Source organism: Anarhichas minor, unplaced genomic scaffold (genome assembly GCF_050575085.1).
Source record: "Anarhichas minor isolate MPS153535 unplaced genomic scaffold, ASM5057508v1 ptg000016l, whole genome shotgun sequence".
Taxonomy (NCBI): domain Eukaryota; kingdom Metazoa; phylum Chordata; class Actinopteri; order Perciformes; family Anarhichadidae; genus Anarhichas; species Anarhichas minor.
Window position 1 is genome coordinate 3,875,967 of NW_027466462.1, and position 17,286 is coordinate 3,893,252.

The following is a 17,286-nucleotide window of genomic DNA, read 5'->3' on the forward strand; positions in this document are numbered from 1 at the left end:
AAATGAATCCAGCACAGTGAGCGTCTCAGAAGATGTAATTATTGTGTCGCCTCCTCTCTGCATCCAGCACTGGATATTTAGGAGATACGTGATGTTCCTTTGTCTTCCCCCCCCCCCCCCCCCCCCCCCCCAGGTTGGACGGAGGCCACACACCCAGACAGAAGCGCATCAGCACCCCCATGAAGGAGCGACAGCTGTCCAAACCTTTGAGCGAGCGCACCAACAGCTCAGACTCGGAGAGATCCCCGGAGCTGGGCCACAGCACGCCGGTGAGTGAGCGTCCTTTTAGGATCATATCACAAGCTGCGGCTCCATTTCAGCCTCGCACACAGACATAAATCCTCATGTCGCAGTGAAGGGATTCACACTTTAAATGAATAAATAAAGAAAAACAGCTGCCTTTGTTCTGTGGCCTCCTCTACTCGCTCCCTTCTGGTCTTTTCCCAAAGTAAAGAACACAAATGCATCCTGACGATCTATGACTCGCCTGGAGCTCAGATGAATTATGTATGTGCTGATGAGTCATCTGAAGAGTAAATGTGTTGCTGTAGGGGGGGTTATGTACTGAGCGTGTGTGTGTGTGTGTAGCTTCTGAGGAAGGTCGTGTACGACCAGCTTAACCAGATTTTGTTGTCGGACTCTGCGCTGCCTGAGAGCCTCATCTTGGTCAACGTCAGCGACTGGCAGGGGCAGGTGAGTGTGTGTGTGTGAGTGTGTGTGAAGCATTTCTCCAACGACATCTGGTGGGCGCTTTTCTTTTTTCATCGTGCACGCTTCACCTTTCGTGTTGCAGTACGTCGCAGAGCAGCTGCAGGTGCAGAGACACCCGGTGGTCTGCACGTGTTCGTCGGCTGAAATCCAGGCGGTGCTGTCGGCTGTGCTCACCCGCATCCAGAAGTTGTGAGTCTTTTGTAATTCTCACACACACACACACACACACACACACACACACACACACACACACTATCTAAGTTATAGCCTCCTTTGGTTTGCAGGATGACTCATTTGTCTTTTCTTCTCTAAAGCCTTATTTCTCTGTCCTCTGTTCGACCCTCTTCTCTTCTTCTCCTGCGTCCCCCACATCTCTCCCTCCTCGTCATTGCCCTTATCTATCACTTCACTTTATGCCAAAACAATGCTTTTTATATCTCCCTTATATCTTCCCTTTTTTCTCCTCCTATCCCTGTTTTGTCTCTCTCCATCCCGTCACCCTCTCTCGCTCTCACGATAGTTAGTTTACTTGCAGTGGACTTCACCGAAGCATCTGAAGGGAAATAGGGGATACAAATACATTCATGTCAGAGGCTCCATTTGTTTTGGGTTGTATACAGAAAAGTGTGTTTTTCATGATCGGTCATAAAACCTGGAACTCTTATCAAGAAAAAATGCTAAACGCTCACAATTACCAGCATCTCAAATGTAAGGATTTTTACATGAAGCAATGCAGTATAAGTACCTCTGTTTTGACGTCTAGGTGTCAGTAGTTACACATACATCCCCCTGAGGGATTCCATGACTTCATATTTGTGTATATATATGTATTTGATGGATGTGACAGTGTGGTGGATCTACCTCCAACACAGCACTGATAACCCCCCCCTCTCTCTCTGTCTGCAGCTGTAACTGTAACTCGTCCATGCCCAGAGCGGTGAAGGTGGCGGCGGTGGGCAGCCAGAGTTACCTCGGAGCCATCCTGCAGTTCTTTGTCACTCAGCTCGCCAACAAAACGTCCGACTGGCTCAACCACATGCGCTTCCTGGTTGTGCCTCTGGGTAAGAGGGTCTCTCCTGCAGAGTCATGCTGCAGCGAGGTTTTTATCACTTTGCGGGGGAAACCGTCTGGAGAGTGACAAACCTACTGTTCTTTTTATTTTCCAGACATCCATTACACACAGTCACTGGTATCTTCAAAGGTGCACTGTGGCGCTACAGTTACACCTCATAAAGAGCTGACGATGTCTCTTTTTCGTTGTTGCTCAACTCCTTCCTCTTTCCTTCCCCTCCCTCTGTCCTCTTCATCAGGCTCCCACCCGGTGGCCAAGCACCTCGGCGCCCTCGATAACCGCTACAGCTCCTCCTTCCTGGACGGGGCGTGGAGAGACGTGTTCAGCCGCTCCGAACCACCGCAGACAGGTACCCCCCCCCCCCCTCGTCGCTTCAGATAAACACATGCAGCCTCAACAGCTGACACAAACACACTCATTTGTTTTCCCTCCCCCGTCACCTCCAGATCAGTTGGATGTCGCGGCAAGAATCTCCCAGTACATCAGCGGAGCCACGGTCACCCACCAGCTGCCCATCGCCGAGGCCATGCTCACCTGCAAACACAGGACGTGAGTACAGACGCCACTTAAACACACAAGTTACTCTGTGTGTGTGTTTACTCTGATCTCTGATCTTTCTGTCCCGCTCAGGCGAGATGAAGACTCCTACCAGAAGTTCATTCCGTTCATAGGGGTACGATTTCACTCTTGTTGCAGTAGGTTACCAATAAAAGTCTAAAATGATAGATTATTGATGATCATTTTCATATTCTGCTTGTTTTCCAGGTGGTGAAGGTTGGTCTTATCGAGTCGGGTCCTTCTCCAACAGGTGAGTGTTTGCAAACAGTTTGGACGGACGCCACAAACTCATTATTGCTGCTGCCGATGCTACAATGTTCATTTTCGTTTTGTGCTTTTTTTTTTAAGGAGACAACGAAGAAAGCGTGGCGGTGAGCTTGGCTGTCCCCTCCACGTCTCCCCCCTCCCACGGCTCCCCCACGGGGATGATTAAAGAGGCAGCCACGCCTCCCCCCTCCCCCTCCATGGGCAGCGTCCTGACGGTACAAGGGTAAGACTCGCTTCCTCCCTTCTTTCTCTTCCTGTCTAAGATGTTGATGCTACTGAACAGAGAGCCAGCCTGCCTACTCAAGACGGAAGAAGAAATGGAGACTGTGGTTTCTGTCCACAGGAGTCCCAGCATGTCTCACGGCGTGGACGCCATCGGCCTGCAGGTCGACTACTGGCTGGCCTCTCTGGCTGAGAAGCGGCGGGAGGGCGAGCGGCGCGACACGGGCGGCAAGAACACGCTGAAGAGCGCCTTCCGCTCGCTGCAGGTCAGCCGGCTACCAGGAGAGGGCAGCAGCGAGCCACAGGCCCAGGTCAGCACCATGGCCATGACCGTGGTCACCAAGGAGAAGAACAAGAAGGGTGAGATTGAAAGAGTGGAAATCATCAGATGGGAGATGTTAGAGGAATGGTCTAGGTCCAAGCACGTAATCATATGAACACACGCATAACAATCCCTCTCCCTGCCTCTCTTCAGTTCCCACCATCTTCCTGGGGAAGAAGCCAAAGGACAAGGATGTAGACTCCAAGAGCCAGGTCATTGAGGGCATCAGCCGACTCATCTGCTCTGCCAAGCAGCAACAGACCATCCTGAAAGGTGACCTGGAGGATCAGGACGGTCCCGTACCTCCATGTCCTTAAAGCTTTGTTTTTTTGCGTGGCACTGTAGTGGTTTTTCTCTTCTTGTATTACTTTTATTTCATTAGTCTGTTATTCAGCTGATGTTTTTAAGTGTGTTGCTTCCGTTTCCTTCCAGTGTCCATAGACGGCGTGGAGTGGAACGAGGTGAAGTTCTTCCAGCTGGCCGCCCAGTGGCCCACTCACGTCAAGTACCTGCCTGTCGGACTCTACGGCTACAGCAAGCCGCCCTCCTAGGGGTGAGCGCCAGCCGACTCCTCTGACCCCCGACTGGACCATCGACTCTCCCCGATCCCGTTAAGACCTCCGCCTCGCAGCACCTGCAGATGTGAGGGAAGACGTCGGGGGGGGCTGGACTTTCTTCCTTTCTTTAGTTTCATTCAAGCTACAGTCGTCTTGTTTCTCTTTGGATAGGAGGAGGAGGAGGAGGGTGGTGTTGTTACTAGTCACTTTAATGCCCCTTTTAGTGTGTGTTTATGTGTGTGTGACGAGTGTGCATGCACACGTGAATGTACAGTGTGTGTGTGCGTGTGTGTGTGTGTGTGTGTGTGTGTGTGTTTACAAGGGGCCCACAGCACAAGTTTATTAGCTAACTGCCATTTACGTTTCCGTTCTAAGGAATGCAATAGCATGCAACGACTCACCGATTTTCAAGCCCTTAAAGTCTGACCCTCGACCCCTCCGAGGTCCCGCCCACCTCGAGACCTGATCCCCCCCCCGCGCGTACGCTCCGGACTTACAGATACACCACTCATGTGCCAGACAACGGTAACTCAAAATACAAAAAAGTAACGCACACAGGGCTTCATGTTTGCATGAGCCGGTGGAAACAGAGAAAAGTCACAATACGCAGTCAAATAAAAGCATGTGATGATTTTCTGCTTCACACATCAACAACACAGGCCCGTTGTTTTAGTTTTTATTTCAAGGGCTTCCATATGATTTAAAATATTTTCTCTGTACCAAAACCAGTCATTTGGATGTCTAATGCCAAACGATTCTTTTCAAAAAAAAAAGAAAGAAAATATATTAAAGGGAAGTGTCATTTTTTTAAATTGTGCTCTTGTGAAGAATAGTAACGCCTTCCCGTTAACGCTGTTGTGTGACGCATAGTGTTCATTTCTGTGAAAAGTTCCAGGATTGCAGTGCCGGGGCCGACTGTGACGTGCAGTGTTCTGTATCTTCTTATTTGCTATGCCTTACGAAGACACATCTGGGTGTTTGCAGAGAGTCCAGCTGGTAATAATATGAATAACCCAAGCAAATATGCAACCGCAAGCTTAAACCACGATATGCATATTTAATCCAAAACTTGGCAGCGTTGATGGGAATATGGTGGATAGACTTTGCTGTATCTGCACCGCAAAGATGGGATTCAAACACCTGCAATAAAGCACAATGTTGTGAGCCAGTTCCCCCCCTAATAACCCGTTCTTTATTGGCTACAGACCGGCATCTTTCTCTGCATTGAAAACAGCCGACCTGGTCAAAAAAAGAATTGTTTTTTTTAAGCATTTTCATTAAGAAAATTAAGTGTTTGGGTTGACGTCAGTCATTTTGGCACAAGTCCGCTCCATGCTTTCTCTAGGGTGTCGTGAGGTGACTAGTGAGTGTACAGTAACTGGTAACAACTGTGTGTGTGTGTGTGTGTGTGTGTGCGTCTGCGCGCGTGTGTGTGTGTGTGTGTGGTGAAATCAATGTAATGTGGTCTCAGAAACTTTGAAAACAAAAAAAATCACTAAATAGGAGGAATACTTTTTCTACCATGCGACAGAGGGCATGCAAATGGTGTGTGTGTGTGTGTGTGTGTGTGAGAGAGATGTGTTGACACTGTGTGTTGATGACGTGGTCGTTATCAATATCATTGATTATCAGATTACGGCTGCACAAGCTGCAGTGGTCGTCCCGTTTAGTTTGTAGTCTGGCACAAGGCGAATGCAGATTTTCTTTCCACCGCTAAAACACTTTGACAACAAACAAAATTAACAAAATAAAAGTTTTATTGAAGCAAGTAGCTTGAAATTCAACTTTTAATGCAAATCCAATGAAATGATCTGCAGCAGTGGTTCATAACAGCTGTTCTGAAGCTGCCTTGTGTCGCCTACATCGTAACACATCTCCACCTCCAGTAAAGTATTAGAAAACAAGCTTTTATTTTTGAAATAGTGTTAATGCCAATGTCTTGATTTAACTGCTGTCTTTATTGGGCTTTTCTTTTTCTTTTTTCTGTGTCTAAACGACAGTTGTGTTACAACTCGGCTCACTGTTCCCCTGTTACACTGGAGGTTTCACACTGAAGGGTTTGGTCCACAGCTCGTCCGTCGCCGCTGAACAAGCGCTCGGTTTGATGTCGATTAGAAGTTCTTCCAAATGTCTGAATGTATTGAATTTAGTTTACATTTTGAGGCACAGGTAGACGCGTCGCTACGATATTTAATCATTTTGTGTTATTTGGCCTAAAGCAGACTTTAGGAAGGAGACGTTCCAAGAAACTTTACTAAAAAAGTACAATAATCTTGGTGCCACTTCAAAATACTTAGAAAGGGTTCATAATTTGACACTAATGCCAATTATTCCTTTGGTTAGTATATCAATATAAAAACAATATGGTTCTTAAAGCTGCACTTCTCTCAGGAGTTGGTGGAAACTCTAACTGAGCTAAAATGAGTGAATATTGATCTGAAACACAAATCCTAATGAATGATAGTTTTCCAAATAGTTTACCGATAATAAAATGATAATATATGTCTGTTTGTTTCTGCTGCCCCCAAGTGGAAGTTGTGATCGCTTCCTGCTGATGTGTTTTAACCTTTCAATGAAGTCATTAGTGACAACTCGGAAAGCTTTTTTAAAGAAGGCTTTATTATAAAAGGTACCGTGTTTTTAAATTTGAAAAAATGGATGTATCTGCCGTTAGACAACCTCTAGTGAATAAAAAAAAAAAGCTCTTTGCCTTGTAGTAACGTTTAATTATTGCTATGATGTGAAAGAGGCATTACAAACAATATCACTGCCAAAACTATCAGATGTGTAGATTTTATTCAGATAGATTTGTGGGTTGAGGGGTTGCTGATACTACAAAACTCATCAACAACAAAGTGATCCTTGTTCTGAAGTCATCATTTCAATGTGTTGGAGGAACTTCACCGTCACCACTTCACCTTTTATCAGCCGTCTTTCCCGTCTCTCTTCCAGTTTACACGTTTTCCTAAAGTCTCTGGTTGTGTGTTGAACTCGTTTCCGGTGTGTTTTCACCTGTACCTCCGTTCCCGTGCTTGTGACGGTGTAGCGATGGTTCCTCTGTCCTCGTTTAGAGATCAGGAGCTGTTTGGTCCATCAATAATCTCCTGTCAGCGATCAGCAGTGTCTTTTCTCTCCACCTTCCTCAGATATACCTCTGATGATGAGTCTTCTTCACCAGGCTTCCACGAGCTTAGCTTTCTAAAGTCACGTGAAGCGATGTTGTCCCCCTTCACTAACAGCTTGTACATGTTGCCTGTGATCGCTGTGATAGACCTCTGCTCCGCGCAGAGCGTCCTCAGCTTGTGGACTGTGTGGAGATTATTTTGCACACGCCATTGTTTCTTCAGCTTGTTTGCCTTTTGCCTATAACGATAACTATAACAAACTATAATGCTTGTACATATCAGATAGTACTTGTTATATTGTATTCTAGTTCTGGTTTTCTTAATTTGACGTGTTTTGTATAGTACTGCTGTTTCATGATTACGTTTGCCAATCAAACAGATGTGGGATGAAAAGTGTTCATTGTTTCATTTGTTTTTTTTAAATAAAAATATTCCTGATTTGTAACTCAGTCTCTTGTATTTTTTTTTTATAAATAAACATGTTTTGTAGCTTATATAGCTTCTTTATACTTACTATGAATGGTGGTAAGATTGCAGTTTAAAACACTAATTTAACGATGAGTGTTTTCCATATAAAGATGACCAAAAAAAAGTCATGGAACAAATGGGTTGCAAGGAGAATACAAGCCTGTAAACCTGCAATAAAACATCACAGACAACATATAATCCTACATAGTTTATTATGCAGCACCAACAATACATTGATTTTATCGCAATTGCACCAAATAGTGATACTAGTGATACTTAGAGAGATTACATGAATAAAAGTGCTTTTTAATTGAGAATCAACCAGTATGATAGGTCACCATTGTATGATGTAAAATGTGTAAATAAATAGTGCACATGGTGCTTGTTTAGCAGGTCACTTATGCACTCAAAGAGTGTGAGCACAGCAAGAAGCTACACTTCAACCTACTTCCTGTTATGTAAAAAACACCAGTTTAGTTATTTAGTTCGTTTTAATGTACTTGTTGACCATTAGTGATAACATTATTTTCAATTACAAATCAACCAGCTGACATCCTTTTTAAAAATCACCTTTAAAACTGGAGATAGGGCTGATAGAAGATACAAGTCAAGCAAAGGCTAGCCGGGAGCAGCACTTTAGGCTATACGCATGCGCAAGATAATTTCCCGCCCCGCTTGGAAAATGGCCAACCCGATTCATCTTGATATTTCGCTTCACCTTTGGTTGTTGGATTCTGGGAGAACAGCCATTTTTCGTCTCCCATTTCAAAAAATTTGAATCACATATACGATAACATCACTTTTTTATAACCGAATAAATATTTCTGAGAGGATGACCGGTCAGTAACGCCACATTTAAGCGTATTTCTGCTGGCCTCTATTGTCAAGTGACAGTCTGGGTAAGGCAGACGGTGAGGCAGACGGTAGTTACCGTAAGTACCGTTATGGGAGCACACCAAGTCTGCTGTTAGCTAACTGTTTGTAATCGTATTAAACTAAACTGAATGATGTGGGAGCTATTTCGGTGTGCACGTGAGGAGTGAAACGAACAGGACAGGTAACGGTAACCCAAAGGTCGTTCACAGCAACTGACGTTAGTAGCTGCCTTCAAAGTAAAGTCAGAGCTAACGTTGATTTCGGCTAATGGTTAGCCGTTAGCGTACCGCTACTTAACTAACTGGCGTTAGCATCCTTTGCTTTGCGAAACGACGGCTTTTTCAAACGTGCTTTCGTTTGATAGTGTAATTTCATACGTCTCCGATAACATGCTTTGTCGTGTTTTGCAGCCTATATCGTCCTACTTTGCGGACTACTCTAACCGGAAGCTATCCTTTATTTTGAAAACTACATCCGGAAGCTGTTTTGTTTTGCATGAAGGCTCGCGGACTTAACGCTGGTCTGTCTTCTGGAGCATCACAACATTGTCCTGCCGCTTTGTTCGAGGGACAGAAAAGCATCGCACTTGTCTTCGATGAAGGTAAATATACGGATAAATAATATTTAAATAAGCATGAAGACGCAGATGCATAGTTAAAATAGATAAGATCAGTGTTCTCTATTGTGGGTCACCTTGATTGATACGCTGCCAACCCAAACACTGCAGGCCTCGACCATCCACCGGCTCATTTATTTATTTGTGGCCTAAAATAGTCCCATTAAATATGCCTGGATAAGTGATAATATGAATTTCTGGATGCTTTTATTTTGAACGTTTTTCGGCTTCCCTTCTCTGCATTAGCTGCATTTAAAGGGAAGTTTAAATAATAATGGTGCATTGCAGTCTGTGTGTGAGGTGGATGGGAGGAGGAGGAGGGGGGAGGATGGGGGAGAGAGAGAGGGAGGGAGATAGATAGAGGGTGAGGGAGAGAGAGAGCAAGAGAGAGGAGGGAGGGAGAGAGAGCAAGAGAGAGGAAGGAGGGAGAGAGAGCAAGAGAGAGGAGGGAGGGAGCAGGAGAGAGAGAGAGAAAACAGGTGCGCCTCCACCATCAAAGCAGGAGAAGAGAGAAAGTCACGATGTTGCACAATCGGCTCCTCTGTCCTGCTGCTGCAATGGTTTCCTTTACAGCTGCTCAGTGTTGAGGCAGGAAGTGACTATTTACTGAGCCGGGCTCTGTCTACTACTGTGAGATCTATGTTGACGTACTGATATGGAACCAAGCATCATATACAGCTCGAATGTTGTCTTTTCCTAAAGGTGACACCAGGAATGAATGTTGTATTTATCTGTGAGCTCTGGCTGAAGATATTAACAGTGAAGATTAATTAATAAAGAAAATAATCATTCGTTTTTAGCACTAATTAGATGCTCAGTATTAAGGTACTGAGTCAGTGTGTTCAGACTTAGTCCAACAGCGTCTCATTTGAATTGGCTTTACTGGCTGCTGCTGCGTCAGGTTCAAGCTCGGAGGAATCCTCTTGTAGTAATCTGAATGTGTTTTACATGTACTATACACACACACACACAGGTTATCACTTCTTTTCTTTTTCCCCGCAGTGTGTATGAAACCAGGCAATGTCCGCTATGGTGTACCCACGTGAAGAAGCCCTGGAGCGCCTGAGTCAGGATGAGATCGTCCTCAACACGAAGGCCGTGGTGCAGGGTCTGGAGACGCTGCGCGGGGAACACGCCCAGCTCCTCAACTCGCTGCTGGACTGCACCCAGCCGCCCGCCGCACAGGAGAAATCAGGGCTGCTTCGCAAGAGCATGGAGGCCATCGAGCTGGGCCTGGGAGAGGCACAGGTGAGAGTGTATGGGATGCTTTTAAGGAGACGAACATATCTTAACAATTTCATTTCAAGATCCATTTCCCCTTTTCGCCTCCCCCAGGTGATCATCGCCCTGTCGAGCCACCTGAGCGCCGTGGAGTCGGAGAAGCAGAAGCTGCGCGCTCAGGTGCGCCGGCTCTGCCAGGAGAACCAGTGGCTGCGGGACGAGCTGGCGGGAACGCAGCACAAGCTGCAGCGCAGCGAGCAGAGCGTCGCCCAGCTGGAGGAGGAGAAGAAGCACCTGGAGTTCATGAACCAGATCAAGAAGTTCGACGACGACGTCTCGCCCTCGGAGGAGAAGAACCAGAGCTCCGGGGGCGGCGGAGGAGGAGACACTTCAAAGGACAGTCTGGATGACTTGTTCCCCAACGATGATGACCAGGGACCAGGTATGACGTCAGCAGCAGTTAGACCACAAACAGGCCTGGTAGGTGGATCTGTGTCAACAAAGTGAAGTCAAATTGCAGATATAAAAAAGTCACTTAAGTGATGCTTTATACAGCATGTTCAGCTCTCCTCCCCATTAGACAGTAAGTGCTCTTACTTGCCTTCAATAATTAATATCCTCCTCCTCTGTCCCACAGCCCAGCCCAGCGGAGAGGTGGCCGCCCAGCAGGGGGGCTACGAGATCCCAGCCCGCCTCAGGACGCTCCACAACCTGGTGATCCAGTACGCCTCCCAGGGCCGCTACGAGGTGGCGGTGCCGCTGTGCAAACAGGCCCTGGAGGACCTGGAGAAGACGTCCGGACACGACCACCCGGACGTGGCCACCATGCTCAACATCCTGGCCCTGGTGTACAGGTGGGGAACGGAGACGAGGGTTTCTAGATGAACATTTAAAATCTATTTTTACGGATTTTTAACGAAATGCTGCGTTTGCGTTTTTGTCCTCCAGGGATCAGAACAAGTACAAAGAAGCGGCTCACCTCCTGAATGACGCGCTGGCCATCAGAGAGAAGACCCTGGGGAAGGATCACCCGGCTGTGGCCGCGACCCTCAACAACCTGGCTGTCCTGTACGGCAAGAGGGGCAAGTACAAGGAGGCGGAGCCTCTCTGCAAGAGAGCGCTGGAGATCAGAGAGAAGGTAAAAAAAAAAAAAACACCACCACCAAGCCTTCATTCATTACAACCAAGTCTCCTATCCAAATGAAGGATACATGATTGTACATCTGTCTCCAGGTGTTGGGGAAGTACCACCCGGATGTAGCCAAGCAGCTGAACAACTTGGCCCTGCTGTGTCAGAACCAGGGCAAGTACGACGAGGTGGAGTACTACTACAGACGGGCGCTGGAGATCTACGAGTCCAAGCTGGGAGCCGATGACCCCAACGTGGCCAAGACCAAAAACAACCTGGTGGGGGGTGATGGACGTCATTAAGACATAATTAACAAATATGGTCTTCACTTGTTTCCTGCTCTTCTGTCAGCTCCTCTCATCCTGTGATTACGTGTTGCTTCTCCTCAGGCCACGTGCTACCTGAAGCAGGGGAAGTTCAAAGATGCGGAGTCTCTGTACAAAGAGATCCTGACCAGGGCGCACGAGAAGGAGTTTGGATCTGTCAACAGTGAGTCAAGAAAGGACTTTGTTACGGACTAAAAGAAAAAGATTTAAGTCATAAAAACTATGAGAGACATTTTTAATTCCTCCGACAACTGCCGTGTTTTTTTTATTCGGCCACGCCCCCGATCCCTCCCGTCCTCCCTCCGTCCTCTCAGCAGTTCAGAGGATTATTTAGTGCTGTCTGAGCGTGCGGAGCGGCTCAATGTTGATGTTTCCCTCCCGCTGCTGCTAAGCCTATCAAACCCTGATGTGCTCACATGCTCGGAGGGCCTCGGCAGGAATGTGCCTTCGCCCCGGTTTATTTGTGGGCAGAGAAGCTTCAGGTTGCTCCAGGGATGCTCGTTAGCAAGTCTCAGGGCAGTCGTCCACTCTCACTATTGTTCATCTGAAGCATTTATATGATTTCTTTTGTTGCAGATGACAACAAGCCAATCTGGATGCACGCAGAGGAGAGAGAGGAGAGCAAGGTCAGTCATTCAGGTTGAGCTCTGTTCATTGCTGTTGTTGGCGGCGCAGCTTATTATGGAAATGGTTTGATGGAGAGCAGCAGGCTGTACAAATGACAACAAGGGCATTTTTAATGGGCTGTTTAATATGGTAATGGTTGATGCCTCTCTTTCCTCTCTCTGTCTCTCTTAAGGGTAAGCGCAGGGACTCTGGCCTGTATGTGGAGTATGGAAGCTGGTACAAGGCCTGCAAAGTGGACAGGTGGGTCAGATGTGTGAATTCACTGGAATCAATGTTATATGAGACATACCTTATTTTAACATCTGGTTACACACGTTTTAATTAGTAAATAAAAACATGTTTTTTTTTTGTGTGTTTTTTTTCTTGCAGCCCCACAGTGAACACGACCCTCAAGAGCCTGGGAGCTTTGTACCGTCGCCAGGGCAAACTAGAGGCCGCAGAAACACTGGAAGAGGTCGCCACCAAGTCCCGTAAACAGGTGCTGCACAAACACTCTGAATCACTGAATTACTGCCGTTAGATTAGTCGTCTGGGCTCAACCGCTCGGTCAGTCTACAAGCCTGATTAGCTCAGCGGGCGTTCCAGCTGTGATTTAGTGTGTGTGTGTGTGTGTGTGTGTGTGTGTGTGTGTGTGTGTGTGTGTGTGTGTGTGTGTGTGTGTGTGTGTGTGTGTGTGTGTGTGTGTGTGTGTGTGTGTGTGTGTGTGTGTGTGTGTGTGTGTGTGTGGTGCATATGCTGAGTGAGCTATTGTGGAAAAGCAGTTATTTTCCTTTTAATCACTCTTCTACAATCTTTGTTTTTCTTTGTGTGTCCTCTCTTTCTCTCTCTTTCTGTCGCTCTCTCTTTCTTTTCGCTCTCTGTCTCTCTCTCCCCCTCCCTCTCCTCTCTCAGGGTATTGATGCCATCAACCAGAGTAAGGTGGTGGAGCTGCTGAAGGACGGGGGAGCCGGAGGGGGAGACAGACGACACAGTAGGGAGGGAAACAACGGGCCGGGGGGACAGCGGAGGGAGAGCGAAGGCGACGACTCCGCTGAGTGGAACGGGGTCAGTAAACGGACACCAATTCATTACACCACTAAGTATACACTGGAAGTATTAATCATAGTTCATCGTGTACATGATGCAAGGTAAATACAGCTGTGCACACAAGGCAGTTAAAGTCATTTTAATCTCTCGTGCCTCGTAACAGGACATCTTTAGTATTTAATGTCTCCAGTAAATGCTGACTTGTTGTGTTCCATGTTTCCTCAGGACGGTAACGGGTCTCTGCGTCGCAGCGGCTCCTTCGGGAAGATTCGTGACGCCCTGAGGAGGAGCAGCGAGATGCTGGTGAAGAAGCTGCAGGGGAGCGGACCACAAGAGCCCCGCAACCCAGGGTTAGAGATGTGTGTGTGTGCGCGTGTGTGTAAGCTTTCATGGAGATATGATTGTTGTTAGTCTGGCTTTAGGTGTAGGGCTAATGAATGATTTTTCTATTAGTTTAATATTTGGCATTCTTGCTTGATAAATGAGGATTGATTATTAACATTCTTGTCAATACACTTTTTTGGAGTAAGTGAATTAATTAAACGATAAAAATGTTTTGGTAAAAGTCATGTTTCTTATTTTGAAATCGATTATGGATGTCCCTTACAAGCTTCCTTACTTTTTCATCCTTAAAGTTCCAGTGAAACATAAATATAATAATCGTAATATGAGGTATTTCTGAATGAGGTTTAATTACGACCGTAATTTAAATGTTAGTTGGTCATATTTTATTTGATAAATATATGTATAAGCCTTGTGTTTAAGATTAGTCCTAATGTGTTTTTTTTATATATATATATTATGCTTTTAATGAGTTTTTAATGGCTCATTGTTTGATTGTTTTGTTTTGCTCAGAATGAAGAGAGCAAGCTCCCTCAACTTCCTCAACAAGAGCACTGAGGAGACCACACAGGTATTAGTATTATGTATTTAATACTCCTCTACAGCAGAGCACATGATTTAACTAGGTCTGTGCAGTCTGAATAACGTTTCCATGTTTCAATGTATTTCCGAAATGTACATTTTTTAAACTGTTTAAAGATGAAACAACTACATGAGAATATCTGTTTTGTGATAATCCAGTAATCTGAAACAACATATTGTACAGTAGTTCTGTAAAACAGTAGTTTTAACATGAATTGATCTGTTCTTAGGACGTAAACTCCGGCCTCTCGGACTGCAGGGGACTAAGCGCCAGCAACGTGGACCTATCCAGACGCAGCTCCCTGATTGGCTAGTCGGAGACAGGAGGCGGGACTCAGGCGACAGAAAGCGGCCCGGGCGAAGGAGAGGCTGTTTGCAGCTTGGTTTGATCCAACAAACACACTTAAAAGCTCAAAGCGAGATCGACCGCTTGCACCTGCGGCATATTTTTGAAAGAAAGCATCGCCACGCTAAACACCATCCCGTCAGACACCCCCGCTGTACAAACCGCTGCAACCCATCACAAAAGAGAATATTTAGATACACATTAATCAGCATGCTGCTTACTAGAACGTGGGACGTCTGCACCTGAACGCCTCGCGGTTTTTGACTCGTAGCACCGCGTCGTAGCCTCATCGCGAGGAGTCCGTTCCTCAGATTTCCGCCACGTGCACACTCGACCGTACGTAGGCTAAATGTACTCCGGTTTCCCTTCAGAGAGAAGCTTCGCACTCCGTGTATTTCACCCGTAGCATGAAGTATTTTGCCGATGCCGAGCGCCCGTAGAAATGGTACGATCCGCTTTGATTTTAACGGGCAGAGCAGAGGCATAGAAGAGAACACGAGCAATCTCTGGGGATCTTCAAGAAGACATTAGCACTAACCATTTAAACCTCACTTTTTTGCCTTCTTCTTTTTTTATGTATATACAGTTTTAAATTATTCGATATTTCATTCTTTGTATATAGAGCACTTTCTTCTTTTCTGTTTACACTATTGGGTTTAAGAAGGTCTCAGTAGAACATACTGCTTATCTGAAGGGGGGGAGGACGGGACAAGAAGGAAAGGAAGAGGGAGTGAAAGAAGGAAAGGAAGAGAGGGAGTGAAAGAAGGACAGAAGGAAAGGAGATATTGAAATGGGCACGTAGCTCATCGTGTCAGTAAAAAGGTCGAGCTTGCTGATACATTTAGTACCTCGATCACTGAACTCTGCTGTCATTCGGACCAATGGTTCAGTCTAAAATGTTCTAAAGCACTTTGAATGCACCGGTGACACGAACATCAGGAGAATATCTTTCAAATGAAAAAAGGGCCAGAAAGTTTATTTGAAATTTACAAATGAACCTCAATCATTTTCAAACCCTTCTAAATACTACCTACTGTATGTGGTACGACAGGAAGTTAAATCAAACGCAGTAATCATTACCTGTTTCCTCACTTCCAGGCTTACGGCCATAAGTCTGAATATGAAGGTAAAACGCTGTGAAAGAGATTTAAATACCGTTTGTTTACAATCATTAAATCAGGATATTCAGAGCATCATCAGTACTCATTAAAGAATATGAGTCACTATCTCTTATCGAGGCCGACGCAGCGCGTCAGCTACAACGTGTTTACTTTCATCAACGGGATTTTTCTCTTGTGAATTAGTTTTTTTCCTTCATTTACTGCTGAACGTGTAACATTTTGTATGAAACAATCCTCAGCGTGACGTGTGTAACGCTGAGCAGGACGGACTTCATCAGCTGTGATCAGACATCCGACTGTTGACCGTCCGTCCTCACTGACTTTTCTTTGTTTTTGATGCGGTTTTTTTTTCCTGAGCTTTTATGTTGAAAGTACCGATTATGTGTGTTTATGTTAGATGTGGATTTTGGGATCTGGTGACTTTTACACTGGATTTTCTTTTCTTTGTTGTTGTTTGCAAACTCCACCAAAATATGAACCGGCACCAAGAGAACTGTCCACAGAATGTACACCAAGTCAAAAAACGAGCTCGGCGAGTCGTGACATCACTTCCTCGTCTGTCATCAGATTGTCAAGGAATCGCTTTAACAACTTTCGAAATACAAGAAAGCTGAAAAAAAAAGAAAGAAAAAGCGTTTTGTTCTTGACAAGCTGAGTTTGATTTCAAAGAGAGGAAGACGCAGGTTTGTTGTGAAGGCGTTTTGTCCACGGCGGTGCGTGCACACCGTCGCCATTACGCCCCAAAAGACCTGAAGTCAACCTTCTGATGAAATCACCCTTTGGATGAGGTCACGCTGCCGAGTCTAAACTAGTGCTAACTGTTCTATCAGCTGCTGAATGTGCGAGGCGGAGCAGGTTTGGGATCCTGATGAGGAAGAGGAGGAGGAGTGAAGTGCGTTACTAAAGAAATAATGAGAGGTGTTTTTGGAAAGAAGTGCTTTAAGTGTCGTTCACAGCAAATAATGTACAGAAGTATCCGTATACAACATTTCTATGTGTTCCTTGTATGTCACTTGTTCACATAAGAATGACTGGAATTCCTCTAATCGCACCACGTAGCTGTGTACAGAAGTTAGTGAGACACTAACTTGTAGTCCAGAAACTCCTTTTGTTCCTGACTGAGTTCCTCTACACACAGAACTGTAAGACCAATAATAAGCATCCTCTACTGTATTAATCAGGAAGTTCTCAAGCATCTCTATTAATCTCAAACTCCACAAATATATTAACATTAATACAATAATGTTGCTCATTTAAACGGCTGAGAGAAAAATATGATATAACTGCTGCTGATTTTGATCCAAAGCTTCAAAGACGAATCGGATCTTTCTGTTTCTCCGATGTCCAAATATTTATGGAGATCAGTGCAGTGACTCAGAGCCCCGGCTGGTAAATGTTGTGGGGTGGGGCTTAAGTCCAGCTCCTGTATTGCTGGCGATTTGATGGATCTTATTGTGAAGGGGCCGACCTAATGTGTATTTTATCAAAGGTTCAATAAATACAAACTCCACTTTTCAAACTAATTCTGTGTCTCGTGCATTTTTATCCGTGCTTGTCAGAAACTGGAGATGATATTGACCATTTCAAAGTGTGTGAGCGTGTGTGTGTGTTTTCACAGCTAAGGCTGGTGGGGTGTGTTAACCGTACGCTGCACCATCACAGCTTCCACAGAGGCGAGTGTGTGTGTCTCTCTCTCTCTGTGTGACTTCCTGTCTCAATCGACAGCCGAGCCCCACAAAGAGGAAACCAGACCCACCAGAGTGCACGTTGAG

The 17,286-nt window shown here is 45.6% G+C and overlaps 2 protein-coding genes across 4 annotated transcripts in view; both read left to right on the top strand.

Annotated features, from left to right (window-relative positions):
• The window catches only part of pacs1 (phosphofurin acidic cluster sorting protein 1), a 39,016-nt gene extending 31,737 nt beyond the window's left edge, over positions 1 to 7,279 (top strand). For all 3 annotated transcript variants that reach the window (XM_076092549.1, XM_076092550.1, XM_076092548.1), the window contains exons 13-24: positions 134 to 269; positions 589 to 693; positions 794 to 900; positions 1,618 to 1,772; positions 2,022 to 2,132; positions 2,230 to 2,332; positions 2,414 to 2,456; positions 2,549 to 2,591; positions 2,690 to 2,831; positions 2,952 to 3,190; positions 3,306 to 3,425; positions 3,585 to 7,279. In XM_076092549.1, the coding sequence (XP_075948664.1) occupies positions 134 to 269; positions 589 to 693; positions 794 to 900; positions 1,618 to 1,772; positions 2,022 to 2,132; positions 2,230 to 2,332; positions 2,414 to 2,456; positions 2,549 to 2,591; positions 2,690 to 2,831; positions 2,952 to 3,190; positions 3,306 to 3,425; positions 3,585 to 3,703 (1,423 nt within the window). In that variant the 3' untranslated portion in view covers positions 3,704 to 7,279. The remainder of the gene's footprint in view (positions 1 to 133; positions 270 to 588; positions 694 to 793; positions 901 to 1,617; positions 1,773 to 2,021; positions 2,133 to 2,229; positions 2,333 to 2,413; positions 2,457 to 2,548; positions 2,592 to 2,689; positions 2,832 to 2,951; positions 3,191 to 3,305; positions 3,426 to 3,584) is intronic.
• Positions 7,280 to 8,656: 1,377 nt separating this feature from the next.
• klc2 (kinesin light chain 2) lies at positions 8,657 to 17,037 on the top strand. The gene is made up of 14 exons (XM_076092552.1): positions 8,657 to 8,779; positions 9,797 to 10,042; positions 10,130 to 10,457; positions 10,653 to 10,869; positions 10,964 to 11,153; positions 11,249 to 11,422; positions 11,534 to 11,633; positions 12,047 to 12,096; positions 12,270 to 12,337; positions 12,467 to 12,575; positions 12,989 to 13,141; positions 13,349 to 13,473; positions 13,979 to 14,036; positions 14,278 to 17,037. Exons 2-14 carry the CDS (start codon positions 9,815 to 9,817, stop codon positions 14,359 to 14,361), a joined length of 1,884 nt encoding a protein of 627 aa, XP_075948667.1. The 5' UTR covers positions 8,657 to 8,779; positions 9,797 to 9,814; the 3' UTR covers positions 14,362 to 17,037.
• The last annotated feature ends 249 nt before the right edge of the window (positions 17,038 to 17,286 follow it).